At 38.8% G+C, this 18,446-nt stretch overlaps 1 protein-coding gene across 2 annotated transcripts in view; it reads left to right on the forward strand.

Annotated features, from left to right (window-relative positions):
• Positions 1–16,284, forward strand: part of Gosr1 (golgi SNAP receptor complex member 1) — a 41,403-nt gene extending 25,119 nt beyond the window's left edge. For both annotated transcript variants that reach the window (XM_074046545.1, XM_020178822.2), the window contains exons 7-9: positions 2,123–2,152; positions 8,065–8,147; positions 12,223–16,284. In XM_074046545.1, coding sequence (XP_073902646.1) covers positions 2,123–2,152; positions 8,065–8,147; positions 12,223–12,347 — 238 coding nt within the window. In that variant the 3' untranslated portion in view covers positions 12,348–16,284. The remainder of the gene's footprint in view (positions 1–2,122; positions 2,153–8,064; positions 8,148–12,222) is intronic.
• Positions 16,285–18,446: the final 2,162 nt, after the last annotated feature.

Below are 18,446 nucleotides of genomic sequence, written 5' to 3' on the forward strand. Positions count from 1 at the left end.
GTTTTTTAAGGTATCTAAACTGCAAAACTGTTTTCCACTGAGGCATGTATCATTTTATATTCCCACAAGTAGTAAGTAAATAATCCAGTTTCTCCATATCCCTGCCAACATTTGGTGGTGTTTATAGCCTCCTCCAGACTAGAAAGACTGGCTTTTTTCAGATACGTGGCTTGTAAATATTTTGTATTTTCATCCTCTTAACAGGATCTTTCTGTGATTCTTGCTGGAATAGGGATGAGAGCTAGTCTAGAAGTAGGGAAAAAACTGGGACTGATTATGGAGAAAGAAGACCGGGGAAGATAGCTGTCATTTATTGAAACAGCAAGAGATATATCTCTGACGTCAGACTGCTTCAGTTTGAATCCCAGCTCTGCCTAATAACTATGTGACTGTTGAGCAAATTACTCCCTGCCTCTAGGCCTCAGTTTCCCATTTTTGTAAATAAAGAGAGTGATAGAATCAATCTTCTAGAGTTTGTTTTGTGAGGATTAAGTTAAAGCAGTAAGGCATTTAGGACAGGACTTGGGTCCTGATTAGCCCTTCCTAATATTCACTATCATTATTCTTAAAATTAGCAGATTAATGGCTTGTCTGCTGTTACACATTTAATAGTTTATTTCATTGATTTTTATCTAAAATAAAGCTGTTAGCACAAAACTAGTTTATTGAGATTGGCAATAGAACTCCTTATTTTCATATCACTGCCTGGGGTTTTGTTTTGTTTTTGGTCTTTAATGAACTATAAGAGGCCCTGATGAGAATAATCAACTGAACTACTGTGTTGAACAGAAAGCTATTAACCAAGTGACTCTCTCTTTGTAACCCTGTGGCCACTTTACCAACACAGCTGTTGATCTGTGTTGTTGTCTCATTGTAAAGTCTGTAATGGTTAATGCCTCATTGAAGCCCCTATCTGACCCAGTACCCTCCAGGAGCACTTCTATATGCATTTGTTAAAAGAATAAATAAATGCATACTTAATGAAGAGGTTTCACCAGAATAGTGAGTTTAGCTAGAAATTTATAGCAGCTTTGTACTTAGATTCAGAATCAGTATGTTGTTATTGAGGAACTACCATAATAGCAAAAATAGTGTTTATTTTGTGCCGGGTACTGATCTAACCATTACATGCATAAATTCCTTTAATTCTCTGAATGAGCTGTTGTCACCAGGCACAGAGAAACCTGTCTAATACCAGTTAGCTAATATGTGGTGAAGCCAGCATGTAAGCAGCCACATCTGACTTTAACCACCATCTTTATAATTTTTTAAATTCTTAATCACAGAATTTATAAAAGGTATTTATGATATTTTAAAGCTTATCTTTGTTCCTTAATTCATGCAGTAACTTGGATTTTGCAGCCCACTACTTTACAGTAGAACTTCAACTTGCTGTTCTATAGAATTAGCTTTGACATTCTTTTGGAAAGAAGAGTTGGGGGATGGGGAAACAACATACAAGTATTTTGACTGCCTACTGAAGTCTAGAAGATGGTTTTCCTTCTTTCTGCTAGAAAGCTATCCCTTTACCAAATGCATAAATTCCTCCCTAAAGTGGCTTTTTTGTTTCTTCTTTCCAATATGTGATGCATAAAGGCATACAGTTTGCAAGTCAGAGGTGCCTATTTGTTGTCTTTATTCACATTGTTGAATTCTAAGGTTTAGTAAGCTGAAGTTTGGTTTAGTTAAAAAAACACTTTCCATAAAAAGGAAGAAACTTTAAGGTGTAAATAATTAGTACTTAGAGGCATCAGAACTGTCTTTGCCTGTCCTGTTTCAACAAGTTAGTTGTAATTCTTATGTTTTGAGTAGAAGTGGTAACAACTTTGAGCCATCTAGATTAAAGAACTTTGATTTCTTTATGCTGTCATTAAGACTATTCTGACTTTAATAATCAGGTGTCTCTGTGGAAAAATATTTAGCTTAACAAATAAAAAGATATAAATTATATACATGTAGAAAAATTCATTTCAGAATTAAGAATTTTTTCCAAGTGCTTTTAAAAGTCTAGGTATTCTGTGTATATAAATGGCTGAAAAGTTTATAAATATAGAAATATTAAGCACGAGTGACAAATATGTGTTTAATAATTCCAAGATTGGAATTTTCTTTTTATTTGCAGCTCAGATCGTCTAATAGAAGAAACAATAAGGTAGGAATTTTTTTTGTTGTTTTATTTCCTTGGTGTTTACTTGCACATACATTTAATTACTGATCAAGTTAACTCTATTAACTGAAGCGAAAGTCAAGTCATCCTTAAGAAAAGAATTTCATTAGACGGTAATATATGTTTACTGTGACCTTCTCTTCTAATAGATATTTTTTGTTTGTTTTGTTTCTTGTTTGTTTGTTTTGTTTTGTTGGCAGTACTGGGGTTTGAACTCAGGGCCTCATCCTTGCTAGGCAGGTACTTTACCACTTGAGCCACTCCACCAACCCTTTTATAATAGATACTTGAAGCCCAAAATATTTATTTCCTTAGTTCTTAGAATTAGGCTGTTTTATTTAATTTTTCAAATTAATTCATACTTAATATTTTTAGCCTCTCTCTCTTTAGTCTCACTTTTTAGTTGAAAATAACCTTAAACTGGTTTGGTAAATATCATTTGTGCCATTTATGTAGACTTGGTTTCTGTTATAGCAGCTATAGAAAATCTGCTCCAGTAGTATTTAATATCTTAAACAAAGGGACATTTATTTGTTAATTTGAATTGCTTAATTCTAAGTTTGATGAATTTTTATATATCTAGTTTATAATCAGAAAAAAAAGTAAATTAAAGGGCCAAGCGTGGTGGTGCAGGCCTGTAATCCCACCTATGAGGGAGGCACAGGTTTGGAGGATTGAGGTCCTAGGCTGGCCCTGGGCAAAGACTGTGAGACCTCATCTAGAAAATTAGCTAAAGCAAAAAGGGGCTAGATGTGTGGCTTAAGTAGCATAGTGCCTGCCTAGCAAGCATGAAGCCCTGAGTTCAAACCCCAGAACTGCCATACACATACCCCACAAAAAAGCAAATTAAGTAAGTATGGTCTCTATGAAAACATTGTTTTCCATAAAGGTAGAAGGAGGTCCATGAAAACAGCACACATTGTGTTTTTACTATGGGTCCTTGGTCCTGTGCTAGCATGTCTTGTATGTCCTATTGTATTTAATCTTCTAAATTACCCATGAGGAAGAAGACATTGATTCATTAGGTACAAACTCCAAAACAAAAAAGAAACTAATTTGCCTTTGGTCACATGACTAGTTAATACTGAGGATTCAGATCCCCAAATTGGAGTCTCCTTACTATAAAGCCACAAGTCTCTCTAAACCATTCGTATGTTTACCACTTGGTAGAAAGAATTCAGGCTTGGAGTATTGTTTGGTTTGAAATCTGGCTGTGCTACTATTAGATTTCTCTTCTTGGATAAGCTACTTTTTTTTTTTTTTTGGTACTAGGGGTTTGAACTCAGGGCCTTGGGCTTGCCAGGAGGCACTCTACTACTTGACTGTGTCCCCAGCCCTTTTTGCTTTGGGTGTTATCCAAATAGAGTCTCATAATTATACCTGGGCCAGCCTGGACCAAGATCCTTCTATTTTTGCTTCCTGCATAGCTGCGAGGACAGGTAAATGCCACCAGCTTTATTAGTTTGCCTGGGCTGGCCTTTAACTATGATACTCCTAATCTCTGCCTCCCAAGTGTGAGGTTACGAGCATGAGCCACTGCACTTTTTTTTTTTTGCGGTACGAGGGCTTGAACTTAGGGCCACTCCACCAGTCCTTTTTTGTGAAGGGTTTTTCGAAATAGGGTCTCTCGAACTATTTGCCTGAGCTGTCCTTGAACCTCTATCCTCCTGATCTCTGCCTTCTGAGTTGCTAAGATTACAGGCATGAGTCACCAGTGCCCGACTTCTTTATATTTTCATCACTTTCTCTTTCCCTCCACCCCTATTCTATTTTTTTGTGGTATTGAACATATTCTTTTTTTTTTCTTTCTTTCGGTACTAGGGTTTGAACTCAGGGCGTACACCTTGAGCCACTCCCACCAGCAACTTTTTGGGATGGATTTTTTTGAGATAGGATCTCACAAACTATTTGCCTGGGCTGGCTTTGAACCTCGATCCTCCTGATCTCTGTCTCCTGAGTAGCTAGGATTACAGGCATGAGCCACCAGCCTTGAATAAGCTACTTTAACTTCTTGGAACCTTTATAAAACAAGAAATGATGTTAAAGTAAATGCAAAGACAGCTTTATTCCAGTACAAAATAGAACCAAAAAGCATTCCATCAAGGGAAGGAGGACTGGATTTTTAAAGCAAAATAAGGAGAACATTGTTTGTTTATGGTACCTTGGGATTGAACCTGGGCCTTGCTAGACAAGATCTCTACCACTGAGATACACCCATGGTCCCCCGAACAGTTTCCAGTTGGCCCTGATAGAGACATAAGTTATATTGAATTTTAGATTGGTGCTGAGGGTCTCTTCATACATTGAGCTATAGATGATTAGTTAGTTGCCGAGGAGCTATCGTGAGGGGGTTCTTAGTAAGCAATGTCTTTTTGAGACTGTAAGTCTACAGAAGTCCCAGGATTGGAAACTCAAAATCTGGGATCTTATAAGCACATTCCTTCCAAAGATCATTCTTTCTAGAAGTTAAAGATTGAGTAACTTTGTGAGGCAAACTGCAGCCTATCAGGTGTAGTCTCTAACTTAGAGAAGTTTTGCTTTCTCTTTCTTGACCAAATGCAGTTCTTAATTTTTATTTGCACATCTTTATTTTCTTATCAGTGTTTTAAATCATGAGGTTGATGATAATATCTTTCCTATAAGATTGTTGTGAAGATTAATGATAATGTGAGAGAGGGCTTGAAGTGTTGCTTTGTGGTAGAGCATTTGTCAGGCACTCACAAGGCCCTGAATTCCACCCCCAACACTAATAGAATAGAAGTTGAAATAACTCCTTTGAGGAGTCCTACTGTAAATAGGAGCCATAGATAATAGGATCCTGATCTGAGGCGAGCCCTGGGCAAAAAACATGAGCCCTTATCTGAAAAGTAACTAAAGCCAAAAAGGTCTGGAGGTGTGGCTTAAGTAGTAGAGTGCCTGCCTAGCAAGTGGAAGGCCCTGGGTTTTCAACCCCCAGTGCCACCAAAAAAAAAAGATGCTCTTAGAGGGTTTTTTATTGAATATTACCCTTTGTTTCAAAATATGATAAGTATGATAGGTGAAATTTTACAGAATATAAAGCTAGTTGTGGTTATATATGTATGGATAATATAAAATATAAGTTCAAATAATTATTTCTGCATATTCCCTATGTCACAATTTACTGCATAACTGAACATAGATTTTGATGTTAATTTATTGAAAAGAACTAATATTTATAAACTTAAATTTTTATTCAGCTTTATTTAGTATCATCTGTTATTGAAAAAATAAGTAACTGAGTATAGTTCACAGAGCAGGTACAAAAGTTGAAGTTCCAGTAAGCACATCAATGATTTATCATTTTTAAAAGCATTATATATTATTTGGAGCTTGTATTTTGCCTTGTAAGTATTTGATCCTTGAAATAATAGTCTAGATTTCACTCAGCTCGACTCCAAATGATGGGATGAGATGGGAAAGGATGTCTAGATGTACTTTATGTGGTACTGGAAATCATGCATATTCAACAAGGTAATAATGTAATATATGATGAGGATATCTAGTCTCCAAGGAATACAAAGTGCTTAGTGGGAACTATTTCTTAATCTCTATCTGCTTGTGAGTTGAAGTGCTCAGGAGATAGTGATAAGTCCTAAATTTAAAACACAGAGGCATATATGATTCAGAGAATGGCCTCATTACTCAGCCTAGGTTTGAGTTCTGTTACTTTATACAAAACTTAATGCCTGTTTTTAAACAGATAATGCTTTGCCCAAGGCTCCTGCTGTATTACAAACAGAATTTTGTCAATTTCCATTTCTGCTCCTCCTTTCATTTCTTCCTATCTTTTCTTTAGAAAGTGTCCTCTCCCACCATCCCCCCAAAAAAGGAAGGTGTCCTCTTGAGCTGGCATGGTGGTGCACAGCTGTAATCCCAGCACTCAGGAAGCTGAGGCAGGAAGATTGTGAGTTCAAGGCCATCCTGGACTACAGTAATATCCTATCTGGAGAAAAAAAAAAAAGATTTGTCTGATATCTCTTTGTATGGTCCCAGCCTTTGTTATCTCTTTGGACAGCTCCTGCCTGATGACCTGGTTTCTGGGAGCTTAATGAGAATGTGTGACCTTCATCTGTGCTCTTCTATAGGGACCTGGCCACATACAAGACTGCCAGCTGCTCATCTCCCATGAGCACAGTTTGTGTGCAAGTTCATCTGATCATCTTGGCCAGAACCCCACAGACATCCTCTGGTCTTTCTTGGCAACATCTTTCACAGATCATCTCACTTTATCTTCTTCCCTTTGGAGATCTCTCATTTGCCTGTCCACAGTCCTAATTTCCTTTCTTATCTTTAGTGACCATTTACTGACCAGCTCTTTGGGCAGCTTCTCTTGGGTTTCCCAAGCAGTCCCAGTGCAAACCGAACTCATCTTGTGCCTTATGACTTTGTTCTTGGAGGTTACCAGCTTTATGGGATTTTTTTTGTTACTGTTTTATTTGTTGTCATTTACACACTTTTGTTTCTTCTTTTCCTTCTCAATCTTGGAATTAAAGTTTCTACTATTTGTTGTTTGTTTAGTATACTCCCTCTCACAAGATATCTGATGGTTTATTCTCTGAGGTTTTACTAGTCCAAAAATGTATTCATCAGCTCCTGGATAGGCCAAAGTGTTAGAGATTCAAGCAGTGGCATATCATCTGACAATGGACTGCTGAGAAAATTGTCCTCTTTAGGAGCTAAGCATCTCACCAGCTACTAGACTATAAGCCCTCTGCTTTTAAGTCTGTGTCTGTGAGTAGCAGTCTGTTCCAGTTACAGGGCCCAGAGCAGTTCAGTCCACTGCTGTAGCCCCTATATAGGCAGATCCACAAACTTCCACTATCTAGATTCCTCAAAAAGCAAGGAAACCTGAGTTTTCGCCCACGACTTGAAGAAAACTTTAGGTCTCCCTGCCATTTGTTCTTGGTTGTTTCCTCCCTCGAGAAAGTATAGCGCTCCATCTGGCTGGCTGGCTGGAGATCTCAAGACCTAGATGGACTCTCCCCAGCATGTGTGCTTTTGCTCTGGTGTTACTCTGGAGAACAGTGAACCAGAGATAGATCAGGAATTTGCACCCAGGCCACCATCTTCCCAGAATCACAATCTCTATTGCTTTTTTTTAATGTTTCAGATATTTTTGAAATTGTCCCATAGCTTTCCATTTCCTACAGCTGTTTAGAATGGCAGTATCTAAAGCACTCCCCTGTATGTTACATACCAAAATGGATATGACCCTGCTCTCTAGGATTCTAATGTCTGGGGAGGTAAGATCATAGAAAATAAGGCATCCTAGAAGTAATAGCAAAAAGGTATTAACTCAGATTCTTTTAAACAGAACATCAGAGTAGTCCGAAGAGATCACTTTCCCCCTTTCACAGTCATATTTAATGAATCTGTGACCTTTGTCAGTGGCCTTAGAAATCTAGCATAATGGTGCATGCCTGTCCCAAAATCTACTTAGTGATTCTCAAGTAGAGTTTTAAAACCTAATTTGTTCATACATTGAGGGCTGGTCATATATGAGTGCATATTTGTGGTTCTATTTCTGTGGTTTTAATTCTCTACTTCCCTGTCAACACGTTTTCCTGATTAAGAATATTTTAGTAGCTGATCCCTTTTAAAACTATTTCATGAAGCTTTTGTAATATATGACTTGTTTGTTAATGTCTTGTTTGTTATTTTGAAGAAAACATAGGAAATGTGTCAGATAGCAGTGGGGTCATTCAGAAAAATGGGGAGATATCACAGGAAGTGATTTTTTTTTCTGCCATTTTCCTTCCTGATGCTTTCTAAGATGGTGTTGCTTACCTTAGTTTTCTGTTTACTTTTAGAGGTGTGATGAATCCATGCAGGGTAATTTCAAATGCCAATCTAATTGCTTCTTTTTTTTTTTTAAGCATTGCTATGGCAACAAAAGAAAATATGACTTCTCAAAGAGGAATGCTGAAGTCAATTCACAGCAAAATGAACACTTTGGCCAGTATCCTTTTTGAAAGTTTAAATCATGTTGGTGTGTATGTGTCTATGCTTTTTTGTTTGTTTGTTTGTTTTGTAGGGGAGCAGGTAGCCAGGATCAGTAGCAGAAGAACCCCTTGGTAATTACACAATACAAATACTTCTTAATTTGTGAAAGTTCATGCTGTTAAGCTCAGTCTAGAAGACTGAGCACCAGAGGCTAAATATTAGTAGATGTAGAAAAAAACAGAGTTTAAAAATTATTCACAAAATTATTTTACTTTGAAAACTCAGGCTTGGTGTGGTGTGGTACAGTCCTATAATTCCATCACTTCGAACATAGAGGCAAGATTGCAAATTCAAGGCCTAGGCTACATAGTGAGATACTATCTCATAAGTAAGTAAGTAAATAAATAAAACAAAACAATTAAAAAAAAAAAAAAAAGCTCAGAATCCATGTTAGGACTCCCCAGAATATTTGTTCTTACCTAAACATCCTAAATCATATTTTATTTTTTCAGTTTGGAGAATAAGTTCAGTGGCTGAACATTGGAAGGGGACCAGAGGAGACAGCCTTACACATTGATATGTTGTAACTTGGATAGAGGGTAATATACAGCTGAATTCCAGAATAGATTCTCTGCTTGTTTGTTGTGACCTCCACTTTTTAATTTTTTTGTTTCCCAACTTAGAATTACCAATTTAGGATTCTAATACTGCCAAGAAGCCCAGAAGGGAAACTGCTAACCTACTACTCTGAGAAGACAAGCTTTTTAGGGAGGAAAAGAAAGCTTTCTTCCCCAATAAGTGTGGCAGGAAGGGCCTATAATTTTCAAAATTTGAGTATTTTCTGGTCCTAGATCAATTTAAGGACACTTTTGGTTTGATACCTATTTGCCTAAGGGAAAGGATATTCCTGAAGTTTGTTGGTATTTCCCAATGTTTTGTGAATTTTGTTCTGGCCCTGTTACCCTAGTGTAAAACCACACATCCAAAGTCGCTTACAGTTTATGCAGTGTGCTACACAGCTTACAGATACCGCCACATGCAGTATCTCACTCTGTCATTACCACCGAGGGGAGAGTACAGAAATTGTTATTGCTGTTTTGCAGGTAAAGAACTGGGCTCAGAAAAGTGGCTTGGCTTAAGTCCACAGGTAGTATTATACAGCAAATTAAATATTCAGGTTTTTAGTTCTCATTGCATTTTCTGTGAAATTGTGTCTTTTTTTCTTTCCTCTCTTCCCCTCTTTTTCCCTCCCCTCCCCTCTTTTCTTTTTTAGGCAAGGTCTTACTATGTTGCCCAGACTGGTATTGAACTTCTGGGCTCAAATGATCCTCCCTCCTTAGTCTCCTGAGTAGCTAACAGGCTGTCTTTCTATTCTACGATGCTGGAGATTGAATCCAGGGCCTCGTGCATGCTAGTCCACCAGTGAACTACTCCCCCTGCCCTTGGTTTTTTGAGACAAGGTCTCACAGTGTAGCTCAGGCTGGCCTCAAATTCCCAATCCTCCTGCCTCTGCCTCCCAAGTGCTGAGGTTATAGTCATATGCCACCATGCCAGGCTCATGCCAGCATGAGCATGCCAGGCTCTTTCTTAAACTATGAACTTGGTGGTCAGCAAAAGCAGAGACTATTTAGTAAATATAAAAGAATTTCTGTTTAGTGGAACCATTGAAACTTTAAAATGGAAGTGGGAATTGGATAGTGGGGTTATTTAAAACATTGAAGCCTTTCCAAGTTTTCCATTCAAATTTGTTCTTCCTGTCCTCTTCTGTATCCTGGACATATTTGTCCCTGCTCAACCCCAAGTTCTTTTAAGGTAAAGCTGTATGCCAGCATAGTGCCTACTATAGATGCCATTCACAAATTTTACAGTCATTCCAAAAGAATGTATGTCCAAAAAATCAAATAAAATGGGTGTGAGGTATTAACAGAAACCTAATTCAGACCAAGTTAAAGGAGAAAAGGAGGGAAATAATATGTTCATGTAACAGTAAAACCTAGGGGTAGAATTTGACTTAAGGTGTGGCTGGATTCAGTGGCTTAGATTCTATCTTCAGGGAGCTCCTTTTACCACTTTTTCCCTCCCTTCCCCATCAAGGATCTCTGCTTTCCTGTGTTAGCCTCATTCTCAGGCAGGCTTTCTCCTCACAGTGATAGAGATGGCTAAGATATCAGCTCAAAAGACTGTGGAAAAAGGGTGTCCTTTCTAACAGCTGTCAGAAAGCCCCAAGGGGACCATGGTTGCTCCAATTTGAATCACTGTGCATTCCTAACCCAGCCACTGCCCAAGGAGGAATATTGCTACTGGTCAGTTTGTGTTTACTCCTGAGGGCAGAGGGCAAGGTCAGCCCCACCCAGTCACAGACTCCGAAATAGATTATTACAGAAGGAGTGAGAGGCAGTCGCCTCAAGGCAAAGCAGACAAAAATATGTCCATTATAGACAAGGTTTCCTGCCAGCAAAAATTTATATATTCAGTAGATTTGTTTATCCTTTACTGAGCAAGAGAATATGAAGCATTTTCTCTACATGAGATTTTTATCTTGTAAAAGTTTTTCACTTCATTACATCCTGTTCCTCATTTTTAAAACTGTTTCTGCCAGGTGTCTTAATTAATTAAAAAATGCATTAATGTGCCTGGTGTTGGTGGCTCATGCCTGTTATCCTAGCTACTAAGGAGTCAGAGATCAGGAGGATCTTGGTCTGAAGCCAGCACAGGCAAATAGTTCGCCAAACCCTATCTCAAAAAACCCTATCACAAAAAATTGGGTTGGTGGAGTGGCTCGAGGTGAAGGCCCTGAGTTCAAGCTCCAGTATAGTTAAAAAAAAAAAAATTAATGCCTGCAGTATGTAAAATATTCTAGACATGGAAGAAAATTCAAGATAAGAAGACATGAACATATACTATGTAGAACAGTAAGTACACAGAAGCATGAGGCTCTGAGTTCAGTCCCTAGTACTGCAAAAAATACATATGTGTATATATGCATACAAGTACATATATATGAGTCACAAGTAAACGTCCCTGGTGGTAGTCATTTTTGTACAGAAAGTACACTGAAGATTCTCGAGGAGAGAAGATCATTCCAGCTGATTACTATCCTTGGTTGGTTGGTCTTGGTTTTTTGTTTTGCTTTGTTTTTCTGGTGGTGCTGAGGGTTGAACTCAAGGCCTTGTGCTTGTTAGGTAGATGCTGTACCACTTGAGCCACAACTCCAGCTTTCCTTGGTGGTTTTTGTTACTGGTTTTCCTGAACTTGATATAATACCTCTATTAACAAAGAGGATTGCACCTGAAGAGGTGTTGTAAGAAACTGTTAGAAATACAAAACCATGTGGGCACTTTGGTCTACAACATACAAACAAGTGAAAGTATGAAGATAACTTGAAACTTGAAATACTAAGTAAAATACAGTCATGACTGTTATAAAACCCCTAAAATTGAAGTTTTCCTCTCTTTCCTTTTTTTTAATGTTCTTTAAATAGGACAGCTAGAGCATTTTAACCCACTTTCTTACTATATCCTGCTGCAAAGTAAAGTTAAATTGTTTAAAAATTCACCAGTCCCTGGTTATATAGACCATACAGCTGGTTCCACTAATTCCCTGAATCCAAGAAGGGTTATTTCCCTTCTTGGGGAGAGGATTATGTTCTCTTAAACCCTCAGGCAAAACTCCCCAGTCTCCTGAGAGAAGAGGAGTGAGGAGGGTCAGTGGAGGATAAAAGGGAAATGGGATGGGGGAGAAGGTAATGGCTGGATGTACTGTACCCTCCTGCCCTGCAGAGTTCCTCTGTTCCTGACTACCCTGGCTTCCACCCTGGCCTGAAGCTTGACAGTAATGCCTCAGTACATGGGAACTGTCATCACTCTATTCTTCTCTCTATATATTAATTTTTTTCATGTTCTTATTTGTGTACTACACACAAGACTGAGAGACTTGAATTTGTCTGAGTTTTGAAATGTGTGTTTGCTGAAAAACCCCTCAGTCCTGCATTTCTTCTTCTTTCTGGATTCACTGATCACTGTTTTTGTGATTTCTCTGACATTTCACTAGAGACTTTTTTCAAATATGACCTTAATAAAGATTTCCCAAAGATCGTTTTCCTGCTGTGAACAGCCTGATCCAGAGGATCAACCTTAGGAAGCGGCGAGACTCACTCATCCTGGGTGGTGTAATTGGTATTTGTACCATCCTATTGCTGCTGTATGCGTTCCATTGATGGGACGCCTCCTGGGACTCTTGACCGCCACCATTTTCACGCCCTTATCTGGAATAAGGAAAAGTAGGAAGGAGAAGTTGACTGTCCTGATCTTTAGCCAAACCAGTGGATGAATTCAAAGCTGAGAGCAATGGACTCTGTGACATGGGTGGGTTGAGCTGAAGCCACAGTTTTTCTGTGCTATCTTTTCTAACAAGCATTTCTCTGTTTTTAATTTAGAGGAAAAAAAAAAAAAAGATTTTCAGTTGGTATTGTCTCCCTAGGAGGTAAGTAAACCAATCAAAAACAGAGTTTCTGTGCTTCAGTGAGGGTGTTGAAGCCTGATACCAGCCAGGTCTTTCATTTGGACTCTTCAGAATACCAAGTTTCTCTATGTCCAAAGACTGCTTTTCTTCCAGTCACCAGATTGGGTTGTGAATAAAAGTAATTCTTGTCTTTTTATTTAACACTCATGATGAGAAATTACAAGTCCTTTCTTGGTAATCTATGTTATAGATTCTTACTGTGTTCCCAACTCTTTTGGTATTCAAGGAAAATTTTGGCATCCCATTTTTCACAGATTCTTTGAGATGCTGATAGGCCAACTTTGGCATGTTTGAAATTGTCTGAAACAACACTGCAAAAAAAAGTATATCATTTTCTTTTTTTACAATTATGATTACAATGGGGTTCACTGTATTGCTGGAAAAACAGTAAGAATGACAGGCTTTTTTTTTAAAGGAACAAGTCTTTGTTTTGATTTTTTTTTCCTTCCATTGGATTAATATTTGCTACTACAAGATAATGAAATCTCAGTTCTCCCATGACAAAAGAAACTTGCAGCCAATGTTGTAAGTGCTTCCAGCTGTTTCTCATCATGTCAGGATTTGCACTGGTATTGGAGGGAGGGGACTGCTCTGGCACATGTGAGAGGATATTAGGCTCACTATCCAGATAATTCCATTTGCAGATGGTCTGCAACTCAGGAGCAAAGGTTTAGGAGCTTTTGGCTCATGTACCAGGAATTCTGTGTTCTGTGAAAATGTACTCATTCCAGATCTGTTCAGCTCTCCAAACATCCAGACATGTCACTGTAAAGGTACCTGTGACAGATTTCTGTGTCTTCTGCACCTGTCTCTGGACAGTGACAAAACTTTAAACTGCCCACCAGAATTCAAGTTTACCATGTCTCAGTTTCTGTAAATTCATCGCTTGTCTTACTGAACTTCCAGATAGCTTATAGACTTCAGCATCTACACTCCTCGTCTAAAGAAGACTGCTCTTTCCCATTGAAATTGATTATGGTATTTATAGTATGGGCCTCTAGCTGTGCCACAGGGATAAAAGGATTGTAGTTCTTTACTACATCTTGGTGTGTAGATGGTACTGTTTAGGTGGACCTGCTATACTATCTTGTGGGTAAACTGACACCTGATCTGGGACAGAGACTGAGAGATTGGTCATTCTGGTGTCAAAGTTTTATTACATTCTGGGTATGAAGGGCATTTGATATTTTTTTTTTAAGTATGGGGGTTATTTTTCTAAATATGGGTTGGTTGATCAGTTCAATGACTAGAGATACCCTTAAAGTTAAATTTTCCCACTGTGAACCTTAAAGGATCAGGGAAGTAAGTTCATTTATTAAATTCTCTTTTGGGAAAACAAAATTCTCTCCCCCAACACTATTATCTTTGATTTTTCAAAGGGCCTTAATAGGTGGTTGTGCCTCAGCTAGAGTTTGTGGGATTTTAGTTGCTATGTAATTGGCACTTATAAAATCTGAAGTATCATAAATAAAGTTATTTATTTAATTATACTGCCAGTCTTTTCTACTGGTCTGATTATTTGGTTCATTCATTACAGCTGATGTGTGAGCATAACACTTGGACACTAGCTAATGTAGCTGCAGCTGAGCCCGCAATAATGCTGATGACTGATGGGCTGTTCCAGGACAGCTGTGCTCAGATGAAGTAATAGAATTTGGCTGGTTATTTTCTTTATGAAAATAGAGAAAACAGTTCTTCCAAGGAAGTTTAAAGAGTTTGGTGTAGATGTTGGAGTCAGATAAGTCTGACTAACTTCCCAGTACCGCCACCCATACAGCCCCAGAGAGCCAAGAGAGCCTGGAAGTCCAGGAGGGCGCTCTTCCTTCCTTTCTGGTTCCTGCCTTATTGGCAGAAAGGAAATGGGGATGTGCCCTTTACAGGAAGGGCTTAAATTGGATCCTGTGATTGCTGGTTTGAATTTCTTATTTTTTCAGTCACCTAGTTTTCTCCCATTTTTTGCTGTCCTCTTTATAGACCTGTTGCTAGGCTCAAGAGCCAACAGTTAGTTTCTTGTTAAAACTAGTCAGAGCCCAGAGGTCAGAAGGAATTGTCTGTTTCTGGTTCCAGTGAAAATGCTGCCTCTTAGGGAAGCTGTGCTCCTTAACCATTGTTTTATGTATAACTCTCCTTTTTGGATCTTTTTAGTAACCATCCTAAGCTTTCCACTTTACTAAAAGATGTGAAAAACAATGGCAACAAATGGGCAGAAAATTCTAAATGGTGTTTTTTGTTGTTGTTGTTGTTGCTGCTGTTTTGTTTGTTTTAAGAAAGAATCTCGCCAGCCCAGGCTGGCCTCAAATTCTCAATCCTCCTGTCTAAGCCTCCCAAGTAGCTGGAACTATAGGCACATACCACCATGTCTGGCTCCAAATGGCATATGTCTAAGATTTTGTTTTAATGTATACTGATGACTTAGTAAAAATGTTATCAATGTATTACTCAAGGTTAAGCCCAGCTATCCAAGTGCTGTACATCATCATCCTGGCAGTCTCCAGACTCTTGTTACTGTTGATGCTGCAACCTGTATTGCTCATCAGTTATTTTTCTAAGATTAGAAGAGGGTTTTCCTTCTCCACTATCTACTCTCCTGTGTACCAAAATTTACTTTTATAGAGAATGTCTTTTTCCATGTGCCGAGTACTCGGTTGCAGAGTAAACTGAGAATGGAGATAGGTAATAAGAAGAGACACTTTGAGGGGACTTATTGTACCTGGAACCAAATAATATTTACTTAGCTCTTTCATATTGGGTGTGAATACATCTAAATAGGAAAATACACTTATTAGGTCTTGTGATGCAATGACTTGAAGCACCTTGGATTTGTTTTCCTGCCATTAATTTTCTGTTTTACTATTGATCTCAGCCTGGTGAAAATGACTTTTAGGACCTGGTCTAGCCTTTTTGGTTTCTAATCCTTTATCATTCATCACTAGCCAACATGATTTTTGGAAATTGATTGTGTTTTCTAACTTGTAATATTAAGTCACTGGGGCTTTGTCCATTGTCTCCCTGAATTTTGTGTTAAATATAACTAAAAAACAAATGGGTCCTATTCAAATTACAATGATTGTGTTCTGTTCTCCTTTTAGGTTAGGGGTTATTTAGTGTGGTTTCCAAAAAGATGCAGAGTTTTTCATGATGCTCTTAATAAGCTGATCTTGTTTATTCTTTTATAAAGTTGCATACCCTTAAGTTTCACAAAGGAAAGGAAAATAAGGAAGAAACAAGTAAATTTTAATGGTTTTTATTTGGATAGAAAGCGGAGACAAAGCCAAGCCATGTCTTGAAAGATCTTTCTCATTTTCTTTGTACCTAGCCTAAAATCAGACTTTAGTACCAAAATGTTTGCATCCGTCTTTACCCTGTTAGCTCTTGGTGGGGAGTAAGATCGATCCCAATCACACTTTACCATGATGGAGATAATTCCTCATGTAAAATGCCAGTACAGATTTTTTAAAATCTGTTCTTTTCCAAATGCACTTTCTAATCTTTTGCTTTTGAAATAGCTCCTTGGAACCAATTTTATTGTATTTGTACTTAATTTTTGTTCTCATCTAAATGTGCATTTTCTGACTGTATAGAGGAAGCTTTGTTATGTAATTTAATAATAAATATCTAAATGGTTTTGCTTATGTTTGTTTGTATGGGAATGGTAACCTTGAGGTGGTTTGGGGATGGTGATTATGAAATCATTGGTGTTGATAAGTATTTCTCATGAAATAATGCAAGTGTTGAAAACCATCATGTGAACAGTCATGTTTTAGCCCAAAAAGTGAAGGAGAATCTATCTGTGAAATGTCAGGCAGTATGATGGAAGTCTACAATCCTGCGACTTAGCCAAAGAAACAGGTTCTTGCCCTCCTTAAATAATGACTTTTTATCCTATAAATTAGAATTCACCAGAGACTGGAAATGCTTCTTTTCTCATTGCCTGTCCAGATGTTCTTGTTCGTCTTTTCTGTGTCCCCTTTTAAAACAGCAATACTGTTTTTAAAGTATTTTAAAACTGGGGGTGTTGCTCAGTGGTAGAGCAGTTACTTCCCTAGCATTCAGAAGGCCCACGGTTTAATCCCTAGCACCACAAAATAAATAGTATAATTGGGACACAATTCAGGTACCATAAAATTCACTCTTTTCAAGGGTACTAATGAATTTTAGTAAATTAGTTGTGCAACAGCACCACCACCAAACTTCAGAACATTTTCATCACTGCAGAACAAAGCTCAGTACCCATTAGCAGTCACTCCCCACCCCACTCTGCCCTTTTTATATGACCACACTGTTCTTTCTTCTCAGCACCCCAGCTGATCCCTCTGGGCCACCAGCATGGCTTCTAAAGTGCCATCTCTTCCTTGGGGATCCTGACTTTCATGGCCTATGTATGTTCCCAGCCATATATATGTGCACAAACCTATGTAGACATACTTAATATCCAACACCACTTCATGAGGTAGCCTTCCCGTTTTATAGACAAAGAAACAAGACCAGAGGGATTAAGAAATTTGCCAGAACTGTGGAGTGGGATGGTAAATATTTGAATGTTTTTGTTTTTATTTTCTTGGTGGTGGTACTGGGGTTTGAACTCAGGGCTTCAGACTTGCTAGGCCAGTGATCTACCACTTGAGCCATACCTCTAGCCCAAGGATTCGAGTCTTAAGAGCCTCCCCACCCCTGCCAGTGCTGGGGATTGAACCCAGGGCTTTGGGAATGCTAAGCTAAATAAATTCTCTACTACTAAGCCATACCCCAAGCTCTTGATGACTGATGCCAAATCTCATACTAGTTCCAAATATGCAGGGGTGGGCAGTACTAGGGTTTGAACTCAAGGCCTCACACTTGGTAAGTAGATACTCACTGTGCCACTTGTGCCATCACCCCCATCCCCCAGCTGTTTTTGCTTTAGGTTATTTTTCAGATAAGGTCTTGCTTGCTGGGGACAACCTCAGACCATGATCCTCGTACTTACACCCTCCTGCATAGCTGGGATGATAGACTTATACCACCACACCCAGCTTTGTTGAGATGGGGTCTCGTTAACTTTGTACCCAGGCTGGCCTCAGTCTGCCATCCTCCTAATCTCTCTCTCCCTAGTAGCTGAGGTTATGGGCATGCAGCGCCACACCCTCCTTCCACAAAATGTATTTAAAATATGCTGCATGATTAGGAAAGGAGCTATAAAATAAAATCACTAATTCTGCCTAATTTAAAAGGTGATTATGGCCGGCCACCACTGGCTCACACCTGTAATCTATGTACTTGGGAGACTGAGATCAAGAGAATCATGGTTTGAGGCCAGCCTAGGCAAATATTTCTCAAGACCCCATCTCCAAAATAACCAGAGCAAAATGGACTGGAGTTGTGGCTCAAGTAAAGCACCTGCTTTGCAAGTACAAAGCCCTGAGTTCAAACCCAGGTCCCACAAAAAAACTAAAAAGCTGGATACAGTGGGTCACACCCGTAATCCCAGCTATGTGGGAGGTGGAGATCAGGAGGATAGTGGTTCCAGGTCAACCTGGGCAAACAGAGACCCTCATCTCAATGAATGAAAAGCTGGGCATGGTGGTACACACCTGTTATCCCATCTATGCTGGAAGTTTAAATAGGAGACTCTGGTCCCCAGGCTGGCTTGGGCATAAATGTGAGACCCTGTCTCAAAAATAAAGGAAAAAGGGCTTGGGGCATGGCTCAAATGGCAGAGCACTTGCAGGTACAAGGCCCTAAGTTCAAAGACCAAGAAAAAAGCTTGGCTGGTAGAAGGGCTCAAGTGGTAGAGCATCTGGCTATCAAACGAGGC

This window comes from Castor canadensis, chromosome 11 (assembly GCF_047511655.1).
Source record: "Castor canadensis chromosome 11, mCasCan1.hap1v2, whole genome shotgun sequence".
In the NCBI taxonomy this organism is placed as follows: domain Eukaryota; kingdom Metazoa; phylum Chordata; class Mammalia; order Rodentia; family Castoridae; genus Castor; species Castor canadensis.